At 65.2% G+C, this 12450-nt stretch overlaps 4 protein-coding genes across 4 annotated transcripts; 1 reads left to right on the forward strand and 3 right to left on the reverse strand.

Moving 5' to 3' along the window:
* Positions 1-1198: 1198 nt before the first annotated feature.
* Positions 1199-1456, reverse strand: MNEG_5168 (hypothetical protein; the record flags this gene model as incomplete). The annotated part of the gene is made up of 1 exon (XM_014046351.1): positions 1199-1456. A coding segment is annotated over one exon (258 nt), but the record flags the coding sequence as incomplete, so codon positions are not given.
* A 269-nt stretch (positions 1457-1725) lies between these two features.
* Positions 1726-4219, forward strand: MNEG_5169 (hypothetical protein; the record flags this gene model as incomplete). The annotated part of the gene is made up of 4 exons (XM_014046352.1): positions 1726-2294; positions 2496-2672; positions 2864-3402; positions 3642-4219. The coding sequence occupies 4 exons, from the start codon at positions 1726-1728 to the stop codon at positions 4217-4219; spliced, it is 1863 nt and encodes a 620-aa protein (XP_013901806.1).
* A 299-nt stretch (positions 4220-4518) lies between these two features.
* On the reverse strand, positions 4519-10259 carry MNEG_5170 (hypothetical protein; the record flags this gene model as incomplete). Its single annotated transcript, XM_014046353.1, has 8 exons — positions 4519-4758; positions 4935-5282; positions 5603-6586; positions 6771-6864; positions 7900-8066; positions 8246-8587; positions 8898-9887; positions 10257-10259. The coding sequence occupies 8 exons, from the start codon at positions 10257-10259 to the stop codon at positions 4519-4521; spliced, it is 3168 nt and encodes a 1055-aa protein (XP_013901807.1).
* A 173-nt stretch (positions 10260-10432) lies between these two features.
* On the reverse strand, positions 10433-12450 carry MNEG_5171 (hypothetical protein; the record flags this gene model as incomplete). The annotated part of the gene is made up of 3 exons (XM_014046354.1): positions 10433-10672; positions 10850-11191; positions 11503-12450. 3 exons carry the CDS (start codon positions 12448-12450, stop codon positions 10433-10435), a joined length of 1530 nt encoding a protein of 509 aa, XP_013901808.1.

Consider the following 12450-nt stretch of genomic DNA (forward strand, 5'->3'; position numbering starts at 1 on the left):
AGCCCGTGCTGGCGCTGTGGGACCACACACCACTTGCAGCGCTGCAGTAGCAGTCGTGCGTCCCACGCCCAGGAGTTCGCGCCACTCCTGGACGTGCTAGTGCTTGTTTTGTCCTTCCTCACAATGCTCTGCACATGCTCTCCACTGCAGGGTGTAACCCGCTCACGCTTTGCCGCCGGCACCGAATAGCGTTCTCTGCGCCGCCACTAGCACCATCCCCACACAAGCAAGTGCAAAATTACCGGTATGACAAGCCCCAACGCCGCATCCCTGCGCCTGAGTGACCTGCCGGCCACCCAGCTGTCAACCAGCAAGCACAGGCTCTGCCGATCTGCGGCCCGCGTCAGCGGCAGCCGCGGCTGTCGGCAAGGCCACTGTCCCCACAGCCCCTGCCGTCCCCGCCGCCCCCGCATCAGTGCCGCCCAGCAGCTCCTTCAGCAGCCGCCGCTCCGCCACCACCTGCCGGCGATGTATGGGTTTTTTAGGGAGGGGGGTGGCAGCCGCCAGGTCGAGACAAGCATTGGAGGCAACTTTTTGCAGTCCTCCAACACAAGAAATGTGTCGGGTTTTGTCAGCAAGGGACTGCGGTATGCATTCACAGCATTTGCGGTGCGGCAATCTGGGGTGCTCGAAGGGCCTCGCACAGTGGCAGACGAGCGGGGCCTGTCCTGCTGCCCCACCTGCAGAAGCGCGGCGTCCGGGGATATGTTGCAGGAGCACAACACCGGCCTCTTCAGACGCATCGCTGCACGCACACGGTGGGCAGGGGAGCGAGCAGTGGCCAGGGGAGTTGGGAGGGCGGGGCAGACGGGGGAAAAGGTGAGACATGCCTGCAGCTCACATCGCATGCCGCGGGAGCTCTTTTGCTGTTGTAATGTTGCGGGTACGGTTTATGCAGGCGCAGCAGCAGGCGGCGTCCCAGCCCAGGTGCTGCGTGTGCCTGCACCCTCACCTAACCGCTGCCCCAGGGCCTCGCCCGAGGCCCCTTTCTCGCCACGGATCAGCACCGCCGTCGACGGCGGCCCGCCCTGCGCAGGGCGCATGTTGAGTGAGGCGATGGGGCGCGAGTGCTTTTAGCAGCTGCAACATGCAGGCTGCATCTTGATCTGTACCATACAGCTGCAGCGCTCTCCCCAAGCATCACCGTGCAGGCTGTGCGCAACGTGCTTGAAGCCACACGGCGCTCTGCTGATCGCACCTGGGGCGCTTGGATGCTGAAACTTAGGTTGCTCATCTTCGCGCCGCCAACCGCCACCCACACGTACAGCTGCCGCCCTAGATCAATGATTTGGAAGTCCAAGCGGCCATCGGACGGTGTGACTTCGCTGAAGCAACGCACGCTGCAGCTGGCGCTGGGCTGTTCGTGCGCCGACAATGGCGGCGCGTCACGCTGCTGCTCCTCCAGGTGCGCTGGCTGCTGCAAGACAGCCACCTCCTGAATTGTTTCGTTGGGCATCGCTTCTTCTTCGACACCGCAAGAATCGTGCGAGCAGTTTCGCGTGCTGTGTCAGATCAAGGTCGATCTGTGATACCGGTACCGGAAAAAGCGCGCGTTATTTGATAAAGAACTCAATCTTGATGATATTTATATAATTACACTATCACATTAGCCCCTCAGATCCTGTGTAGGAAAAAGGCCGCAAGTCAATCTCCCCCCTTTTGTGGTGTTATTCAGCTCCATTGGGCAGGCAGGCACACATTTAATCCGTCTCAGTGCCCAGCACTATGGTTCCTCCAACAACTGATGCGCCTGCGGCGGCCGATGATCCTGCCGCGGCTGCCACCATTGCGCCGGGCGTGGCAGTGCGCGACCACCCGCTGTACGGCCGCTGCGCCTTTGCGAACCGCGCCTTTGCGGCAGGCGAGATCGTTGTCAAGGAGGCGCCGCTGGTGGTGTGCGCCGAGGGCGGAGCAGGCAGCGCGCCGGACGATGACCCCGCCGGCGCATGGCTCACGCGGGCTTTTGCCGAGAACGTGCCCGCCGTCAGAGCGGCCTGCAGGGGCGGCGCCACCCCCGACGACCTGCGCCGCCTGTGCGTCTGCTACCTCGCGTTCTGCGCCGCGGCGCCCGAGGCGCGCGAGGCCGTGCTGGGCGGCATGCTGAACGAGGCCGGGCCAGACGCAGCGGACGCGCTCGTCGTGCAGCGCGCGCAGCACGCGGCCGGGTTCATACGGGAGGTGCTCGTGCCGCGCGGCGCCGCGGACGGCACGCTGCGCGACCCGCCCGGCGACGCGGCCACGGTGCTGCGCGTGCTGCTGTCGTTTGAGCTCAACGCGCACGCGGTGGGCGGCAGGTGCGCTGGGGTCGGGGGTGAGGGCTGCTTTGACGGACGTGTCACCAGTCTGCAGCTGGCAGACTGTGCCCACCTGCATACGCCTTGACACATACTGACACACATATTGACCCACGCATGCTCACTCTCGCTTTGCCTCATGAGTGTTTGCCACCATCAGCTTCTCGCCCCCCTTCCCGGCCATCAACAATGCGCCCACAGGGGCGCCCTCTTTGCCGTCGGCAGCAAGTTCACCCACACCTGCGGCCAGCCCAACTCTGTCTTCAAGTCGTGCGGGGGCCTGGGCTACCACGTGGCCCTGCGGGACATAGCCCAGGGGGAGCTGCTCACCACCACGTACCTGGAGGGCGGGCCCATGCTCATGGCAACACCTTACAGGTGACAAGAGCGGGCTGGGGGTTGTATGTCCGCGCCTCCTGCTGCGCATTCACCCAACCCTTGCATGTGCTGGCACCGCCTGCATCGCATCGCCGTGCGCAGCTGTGCCGCCCACCTCGTGTTGGCGTTTGTTGCATGGGGCAGGCAAAGAGTAACAAAGGCGGACCAAATCCGACCCGGCATTTGCGCAGGGAGGTGTTCACGTTGGAAGGCTTCGGCTTCCGCTGCCGCTGCCCGCGCTGCGCCGCGCCGGCCGACGACATGCGCTGCCTGCCCTGCCCCCGCTGCGCCACGGCGGCCACGCGCCGCGGCGGCGACGGGCTGCTGCCCAAATCGGTGGCGCTGAAGGGCGCGCGGCCGCCGGGCGTACTCATATACACGGGCGGTGCGGCAGCTCAGGACGGCAGCAGCGGCGGCAGCAGCGGCGGCGGGGAAGGGCCGGGGACAGCAGCAGCATCAGCAGCATCGTGGGTGTGCGGCTCCTGCGGCGCGGCGCTGCCGGACGACGACGCGGCCCTGTTCGGCGGCGGCGAGCGCGTGGCCGAGGTGGCGGGCCTCGCGCCCAACGGCCGCGTGGAGCGCGGCGCGGGTGCGCTGGTGCACCAGGCTGACCGCGACATGGGGGAGGGGCGCGCGTCGCGGGCGGGCGTGGCGCGGCTGCTGGAGGTTGTGGCGCGGCTGCTGGGGCCGGATCATTGGTCCACGGTGGCGATGATGCGGGGTCACTCGGGTGGGTTGTTTGTGTGCGTGTGTGTATGTGTATTTGTTTTTTGTGTGCATGCGTGGTGACGGGAGCAAGTGGTTTTTGCTTGGGAAACGCAACTCCACAGCTAATGGCCATTACTTGTGCTTGGCGTTGCTGAGCAGGCTATTGATGCAGTCGTTGCTTGTGCTACGCCAAAAGGAACCTAATCAACATGAATCCGTGCCACCCACCCACCCACACATCCACCCCATCCCCCTCGTCAGAGATGCTGCTGGCCGAGCTGCGCTCAGCGGCATCAAACCCCACCAGCAGCATTGGGAGCGCCGTCAGCGCCCTGCTAGAAGACCTGCAGTCGAACTGGAAGCTGCGCTGCAGCTGGGTGGACTCCAGGAGCGGCCTGGACGCCGGGCACACGCTGTTCCAGGAGATTGTGGCCCACGCCTGCGCCCTGTACGAGGCCTACCCACCCCTGGCGCGCGCCCTTGGCGCCCCGCACCCGGCGGCGGCGCGCCTGCTGTCGCTGGCCGCCTGGCTGCGGGGCCGCGTTGTGCCGGCGCTGGGGGTGCTCAAGGCCGGGTGGCCGCTGCCGCAGCCGCTGGGGATGGTGGCGGCGCTGGACGCCGCGGCGGCAGCAGCAGCAGCCGCAGGTGCGCCGGTGGCGGCGCTAGAAGGGGCCGACGGCAGCAGCGGCGGTGGCGGTCTACCAGAGGGCGGCGGCGGCGAGGGGCCGAGCATGCAGCAGCTGCTGGACTTTTTGCCCAGCAGTGGCGGCAGCGGCAAGGGGGGCAAGGCCAAGAAGAAGAAGAGTGGCAGCGGCGGCGGTGGCGGACGTAAGAAGTGATGCCGCTCCCACGGTGTTAACCCAATGTTACGTACGGTATGCTTGAGTGGTTGACTCTGGACAGCACTGGCCGCTTAGGCCGAGCGTACTCACATGCAGCACCAGGCTGTCACTAGGAAGGGATCACACCACCCTCAACCTCAGAGCAGGCGCCATTCAAGGGATAGCGCCTGGACTGCCCCCTGCTGTGAAATACAGTCTGACACATGCGATCCAAACAAACAACACTGCGGATAGAACAGGGCGGTTACACCTGCATCACATTGTAGTCCACCAGCCACGCAACAACCAGGGGCCAGTCAGCGCGGGAAGCCCCTGGCCCCCAGCAGCTCAGCGTCGCTGCAGTCCAGCACCACCTCCAGCGGCCACCCGCGCGCAGCCGCGCGCCGCTGCACGGCGTCCACGCACTCCCGCGTCACACACCAGGTGTCTATCAGTGTGACCTTGGTCAGGCTCTCGGGCCGCCCGGCCTCCAGCAGGTCGAGGCACGAGTCGGTGAAGGTCTCGTTGAACGGCAAGATGGCGGGGCCCTCCTCCAGCTGTACGGCAGGGCGCGTTGCCAGAACGGCCATGTCAGTAGGGCCAAGCCAGCGCGCGCTGCCAGCAGCTCTCCACGAGCGACGGCTTGCGCCCGCGACCCGTGCAGCAAGCACTCCGGCACCAGCGCCCGCGGCTGATGCACGCCACTCGGTACGCGGGGTTGCTCCGGTCGCACCTCCAACTCCTCAAGTTGCTGGAAGTACAGCAGCAGGGCCACCACGCAGTCAAGCGGCTCCTCGCTGGCGACGTAGCGCAGCCGCAGCCATTGCAGCCCAGTGCACGTGCCTGCCGCCACGATCAGCGCAAGAGCAACGTCCGGCTGCCGGGCCACGGCCAAGGACAGCTTGGCGATGTGATCCTCACAGTGACTGTTCAGCTTGCTGAGGAGCGCGAGGAGGGCATCCTTGACGGTCGTGTTGTCGTCAATGTCGTCGGCAGGATTCAGGTGATCACGGATTTCAAAGTTGTCAACTTTCATAACATTGACCCACGAGAAGCTGCGACGGCCGCTGCGGCAGAAGTCCTGCGCATATGTGCAAGCGGTGGCGGCGCTAGTGTCATGTGCGCCCGTGCTTTTAAGCATGAGCGTTCACATCACAGTGAGCATGCATGCTCTCGTACAGTGCTGCCGTTGTGGCGCCATGGTGCAGCAACATGAGGTTGCATTCGCCATGTGGAGCGTGCTGGGAGATGAAAAGCGGACGCAGCGAGCGAGCGTCTCCACTCAACAGCCCAAAAGCAGCTCAGCAACCAGCACGCCATACTCATCCCAGCATCCAGCATCCTCATGACTCAACAGCCGCTGCACCGGTCTGACTGTGGGCAACCCCTGGCCTCGCGCACCTTGAATGCGCCCCGCAGCACCAGCTCCCGCAGAGTCTCATGCACAGGAAGTATTACAGCGGCCGTGTCCGCCTTGGATGGCCCCAGCTCCAGCCTCAGCAGCCTGGGCGCTAGCTTTGCCAGGTTGTACGCAAAGCCTGGGTCAAACGCCACCGCCAGGGCGCGGAGCTGTGGGAACTCCGCGATGCAGTCATCAGAGGCGGCGATGCTGGCAGCATCCAGGCGCGTCAGCTGCGGCGCCGCCGAGGCCAGCGCCTCCAGGTGACCCTGCGCTAGGCGGGCCGCCGGCAGCGACAGGTGGACCAGCCCAGTGGCGGCCGCAAGCGCAGGCCCAATGGGAAGTTGCTCGCTGACGCTATTTGAAACATTGCAGCGCAGCTGAGTCAACTGCGCCGGCCCCGAGGCGGCAATGGCTGCGAACTGGTCGCCCAGCCCAAAGAAACCCCCTCCCTCCAACGCCAGGCGCCTCAGGCCAGTCAGTTGCACGCCGCCCAGCGGCAGCCTGCCGGCGAGCTGCAGCTCGGTTAACGCCGCCAGCCCCTTGAACCAGCCTGACAATGTGTAGCAGGGCTGCGGCACGCCGCCCAGGAAGACCACCAGCGACCGCAGCCGCGTCAGGGCCCCGAGCGCGGCAGCGCACTCGGGCCGCCAGGCAGGGGCCCGCGCGACCTCGCCGCGGGGAGGGTCCCCTTTTCTATTGAATGCGATGCGCAGGGACGTGAGGCCAGTCAGGCTGGCCAGCGAGGCCGCCGTGTCGTGGTAAAGGGCGCCGTTTGAGTCCTCCAGGGAGATGCTGAGTCGCTCAAGCCCCGGGCACAGCGCGGCCAGCGCAGGCACGCAGGTCGAGGGGCAGCCGTCCACGTGCTTGACGCCGCGCCACCGTGCAAAGGCGGCGTCTGGGCCTGCTGCGCCTGCCCATGTGTACATGAAGCGCAGCAGCTTTGCAGTGCCCTCAGGATGGTGGGCATCGAATCGCTCGTGGCCCTGTCGATTACATCAGGTTGTTTGGGGGGGCACACGCTCATGTCGGGGATGACATGTGTAGAGCACGGTGTGCCAGCCTGCTTGAACAAATCAGGAGGGGTTCACAGCAGCGAAACCGCAGCGGGGGCCGCATTTACATGAGCCGCATGTCGCAGGGGCGCCTCATGCATGACACCACCCGCACCTGGTGAAAGCACAGCCTGCCGGCAATTGGAAACCGCTGCATCAGCGCCGCCAGCCGTGCCGCTGGCAGCCCACAACGGTCGGCCTTGTCCAAGCTGCCCAGCGAGATTGCCACGCGCACCGAGCGCGTGTCGGCAGCCGCACGCAGCTTTGAGTGTGCTGGTCGGAGCGACCGCAGGTCGGCGTTGCTCTCGGTCGCCACATGCTGCACGACGCGCAGCAGCACCTCTTCGGGCAATGTTGTTAGAGTCACCTGCCGGGCGGAGGAGTGTCTATGATGATGGGCCTGCCAGACACGAACTCCTTGGAAACCGCGATCTAGGCGGGCCATCGCACTCCCGCCCAAGGCCTGTTGAACGACTTCGTCAAGCAGCAGTGTACGCCGTGAATCATATTGTGCGACGGTGAAGCACCCTCACCTCGCAGCGGGTTGCCATGCTGCGATGCTCGCTGTTGATCAAAATGCGAGACCGGCAGCTGTCGGCGACTTTTTCATGAATTGCAATGCAGCTATCACGCCTGCACACACCTGCTGCAGTCTCCGGTGCATCCGATGACTGCATCTTGCCCTGTCACCTGATTGCGGTCGCCGGGCTCCTCACAGCACAAACTTCGCAAGGGCAGGGTTGGTCGCAGAGGGGCCACCCTTGTTCTTGTGGAACGCACCGCCAGGATGGGGGCGAAGCTCTTGTGCTGCCATTGAAATAACGATGCAGCAGCTAGTGGTGGTTGTGAGGCGCAATTCGCTCAGGCCCAGTCAATACGTGGCAACTGGCCAGCTGAGGCCTGTGCCCTTCTTGGAAAATGGTTAGGGTTTGAGGTTTAGTTTTTGCTATCTCTAAGCCCCAAGAAGCTGTCATCATAGAGGGACCATACGCGACCTGCAATTCGAGACAGGGCAAGCATTTGGGGAACAGTGCTTGGTCTGTCATCTGCTGATATCCAGTCTGACACGTGCAATCCATACAGGCAAAAGTGCAGACCAAACACAGCGTTTACACCTGCACCACACAATTAAGCACCAGCCACGGAATGACCACACGCGCCAGGGGCCAGTCAGCGCGGCGAGCCCCTGGCCCCCAGCAGCTCAGCGTCGCTGCAGTCCAGCACCACCTCCAGCGGCCACCCACGCGCCGCCGCGGCGCCGCTGCACGGCGTCCACGCACTCCCGCGTCACACGCCAGGTGTCTGTCAGTGTGACCTTGGTCAAGCTCTTGGGCCGCCTCGCCTCCAGCATGTCCAGGCACGAGTTGGTAAAGGCCTCGTCACCCAGCTCGCCGGCGTGGCCCTCCTTCAGCTGCACGGGAGGGCGCGTCGCCGCAGGGGCCATGTCCGATCAGGGCCAAGGCAGCGCGCGCGATTAGTGTCTCCCCGCGAGCAACGAACGCCGGACAATCCGCCGTCCGTGCAGCAAGCAGTCCGACACCAGCACGTGCGCCCGATGCACGCCGCCCGGTGGGCGGTGTTCGATCGCACCTCCAGTTCCTGGAGGTTCCTGAAGTAGAGCAGCAGGGCCACCACGCGTACGAGCGGCGCCTCGCTTGCAAAGTAGCGCAGCCGCAGCCGTCGCAGCCCTGTGCACGTGCCTGCCGCTGCGATGAGCGCAAGGGCCGCGTCCGGCTGTTCGGCCACGCTCAAGGACAGCCCGACAAGGTGGACATCGCCACTCAAATTGTAGAGGAGGGTGAGAAGGGCATCCTTGACGGTTAAGTTGTCGTCATTGTCGGCGGTCAGGTCCAGCTGGTCATGGATCTCGCAAGTGTGGAGGTCCAGCCAGTCTACCCACAAGAAGCTGTGGCGGCCGCTGTGGCAGAAGTCCTGCGCGTATGTGCAAAGCGGTGCGGCGCCGGTGTCGCGCGCGCGCGCGCGCGCGTCTGCGCGTGAGCGTCTACGTCCCAGTGAGCCTGCGTGCTCTGGTATTGTTGATGTGGCACCACTGCGCCGCGTGGTTTTGCCATGTAAAGCGTGCTGCTATCAACAACAGCGGAAGCAGCCAGCGAGCTCCCCCATTCAGCGGCCCAACAGCAGCACAGCATGCGGCACGCCACCAGCACACCAGCATCCAGCATGCCCACATGATCCAGCAGCGGCTGAAGACAGACCGCTGGCAACCCCCGCCCCTGCGCACCTTGAATGCGCCCCGCAGCGCCAGCTCCCGCAGAAAGCCGGCCACAGGGGCTAGTACGGCAGCCTCATCCACCTTGGATGGCGCCAGCTCCAGCCTCCGCACCTCTGGCACCAACAACGCCAGGTTGTACGAGAAGCCCGGGTCGAACGCCGCGGCCAGAGTGCGGAGCTGCGGGAACTGGGCGGTGCACTCATCAGAGGCGGCAATGCTGGCAGCTTCCAGGCGCGTCAGCTGCGGCGCCGCCGAGGCCACCGCCTCCAGGTGACCCTGCGCCAGGCTGGCCGCCGGCAGCGACAGGTGGACCAGCCCAGTGGCGGCCGAGAGCGCAGGCCCAAAGGGAAGCTGCTCGTTGACCCTGTTCGCAAAGCTGCAGCGCAGCTGAGTCAACTGCCCCAGCCCCGCAGCGGCAATGCCTGCGAGCTGCGAGCTCAGCAGGATGGACCCCGCTCCCTCCAGCACCTGGCGCCGCAGGCCGGTCAGTTGCATGCCGGCCGACCCGGTCGGCCACATGCCGACCAGCTGCAGCTCGGTCAGCGCCGTCAGCCCCTTGACCCAGCCCGTTGCGGCATGGTGGAAACGCGACGCGGCGCCCACGGATATCACCAGCGACCGCAGCTGCGTCAGCGCGCCGAGCGCGGCAACGGACTCCGGCCGCCACTCGACGAGCTGTGGGGCCTGGTCGCGTGCAGGGGCTGCCGTCGGGTGGAATGCGACGCGCAGGGATGTCAGGCCAGTCAGGCTGGCCAGCCTGGCCGCCGTGTCGCGATACAGGACACCGTTGGTGTCCTCCAGAGAGATGCTGAGACCCTCGAGCCCGGGGCACAGCGCGGCCAGCGCAGGCACGCAGGTCGAGGGGCAGCCGTCCACGTGCTTGACGCCGCGCCACCGTGCAGTGGCGGCGTCCGGGCCTGCTGCGCCTGCCCATGTGTACATCAAGCCCAGCAGGCTCGCTGTACCCTCCGGATGGTGGGCATCAAACCGCTTGGGGCCCTGTGGGTTACGATAAGGTATTCAAGGGAGGCGCACGCTCATTGCGGTGAAGCCTGGTCACTTAGTCACAGTCAGATTGCGGTCAACAGGCTCCTCACAACGAACCTACGTTGTGTTGCCTCGCTAAAGAGGGGTTGGTCGCAGAGGGGCCATCCTGTTCTTGTTGAACATACTGCCAGGATGGGGGCGAGCTCTTGCATTGCCACCGGAAACCGATGCAGCAGCTACTGGCGCTGGTGAGGCACAACAGGCCCAGTCTGTGTGTGGCATCTGGCCAGCTGAGGCCTCTGCCTTTCTTACAAATGACATTAGGGTTTGCGTTTCCTAAGACCCAAGAAGCTGACATCACACAGGCATGACCCGACCCACCATCTGAGACAGGGCAAGCCATTGGGGAAGAGCGCTTGGTCTGCCGCATGCTGCACAATATAGTATAGAAACCGTGCAATCCATACAGGCAACACTCCAGACAGAGCGCGGTGGTTACACCTTTACCAACCCAGAAGTTGACAGCCACAAAAAGGACCACGGGCACTAGGGGCCAGTCAGCGCGGGGAGCCCCTGGCCCCCAGCAGCTCCGCGTCGCTGCAGTCCAGCACCACCTCCAGCGGCCACCCACGCGCAGCCGCGCGGCGCTGCACGGCGTCCACGCACTCCCGCGTCACACACCAGGTGTCTGTCAGTGTGACCTTGGTCAGGCTCTTGGGCCGCCCCGCCTCCAGCAGGTCGAGGCACGAGTCGTCGAAGGACTCATCACACATGGAGCTGGTGGGGCCCTCCTCCAACTGGACGGGAGGAGGCGGCGCGCACCATCAGCGTGTCTCAGCAAGCAGGATTGAGACTAGCACGAATGGTGCGTCAAGCGGCGGCTTGCGGTCTGCCACCCGTGCAGCCAGCAATCCGACACCAGCGCGTACGGGTGATGCATGCTGCGCGGTATAAGGGGGCTGCTGCGATCACACCTCGAGTTCCTCGAGGCCCCGGAAGTAGAGCAGCAGGCCCACCACGCGGTCGAGCGGCACCAGGCTGGCGACATAGCGCAGCCGCAGCCGTTGCAGCCCTGAGAACGTGCCTGCAGCTGCGACCAGAGAAAGAGCCGCGTCGGGCTGGTGGGCCACCGTCAAGGACAGCTGGGCCATGAACCCGAGACCGCCTAGATTGCTGAGGAGCTCGAGCAGGACATCCCTAACCATGGTTTTCTTGTCAATAGGGGCGGCAAGATCCAGCTGGTCAGAGATCTCGAAAGTTGTGGCGTCCACACAGCCAACCCACGAGAAGCTGTCGCGGCCGTTGCGGCAAAAGTCCTGTGAGCGGTCGGGGTGCCAGAGTTGCGTGCGTGCGTGCTTTTCGCGCGTGAGCATCTGAGTGCTAGCGAGCGTACACGGTCTCCTACTGCCATTGTGGGGACATGGTGGTGTGACATGAGGTGGCCTTCGCCATGTGGAGCGTGCTGCCGTGATGAACAGCAGAAGCAGCCAGCGCGGTTCTCTGATGAATAGCTCAACAGCAGCTCAGCGTCTGTCACGCCACCCTCACACCAGCATCCAGTATCCCCATATGGCTCAGCAGTGGCCGAATTGTTGCAACCGCTGGCACGAACCCCGCCCCCGTGCACCTTGAATGCGCCCCGCATCGCCAGCTCCTGTAGAGTGCCTGCCGCAGAAGTTATTATGTCCTCCTCGTCCACCTTGGACGGCGCCAGCTCCAGCCTCTGCAGCTGCGGCGCCAACAAACCAAGGTTGTAATTATAGCCTGGGCCAAACGCCGCCGCCAGGGTGCACAGTTTTGGGAACTCGGCGGTGCACTCATCAGAGGCGGTGATGCTGGCGGCTTCCAGGCGCGTCAGCTGCGGCGCCGCCGAGGCCAGCGCCTCCAGGTGACCCTGCGCCAGGCGGGCCGCCGGCAGCGACAGGTCGACCAGCCCAGCGACGGCCGCGAGCGCAGGTCCAAAGGGGAGCGGCTGTCCAGCCCGGTCAAACCAAGAGGTGCAGCGCAGCTGAGTCAACTGCGCCAGCCCCGCAGCGGCGATGCCTGTGAGCTGCGAGCTCAGCCCGATGGCCCCCACTCCTTCCAGCACCAGGCGCCGCAGGCCAGTCGGTTGCGCGGTGACCGCTGGCAACAAGCCGACCAGCTGCAGCTCAGTCAGAGCCGTCAGCCCCTTGACCCAGTCCGCCCATGAGTGAAAACCCAGCGACGCGCCGCCCGTGAAGACCACCAGCGACCGCAGCCGCGTCAGGGCCCTGAGCGCGGCAACGGACTCTCGCCGCCAGAAGGAGAGATGCGCGCCCTTGCCGCAGGCCGGGTCCTCTGTTCTGTTGAAGGCGATGCGCAGGGACGTGAGGCCAGTCAGGCTGGCCAGCGCGGCCGCCGCGTCGTGAAACAGGACGCCGTTGGAGTCCTGCAGGGAAATGCTGAGTGCCTCGAGCCCCGGGCACAGCGCGGCCAGCGCAGGCACGCAGGTCGAGGGGCAGCCGTATACGTGCTTGACGCCGCGCCAGCATGCAGGGGCGCCGTCCGGGCCTGGTGCAACGCCCCAAGTGCACATCAGGCGCAGCAGCCTCAT

Source organism: Monoraphidium neglectum (assembly GCF_000611645.1).
Source record: "Monoraphidium neglectum strain SAG 48.87 unplaced genomic scaffold scaffold00757, whole genome shotgun sequence".
In the NCBI taxonomy this organism is placed as follows: Eukaryota; Viridiplantae; Chlorophyta; class Chlorophyceae; order Sphaeropleales; family Selenastraceae; genus Monoraphidium; species Monoraphidium neglectum.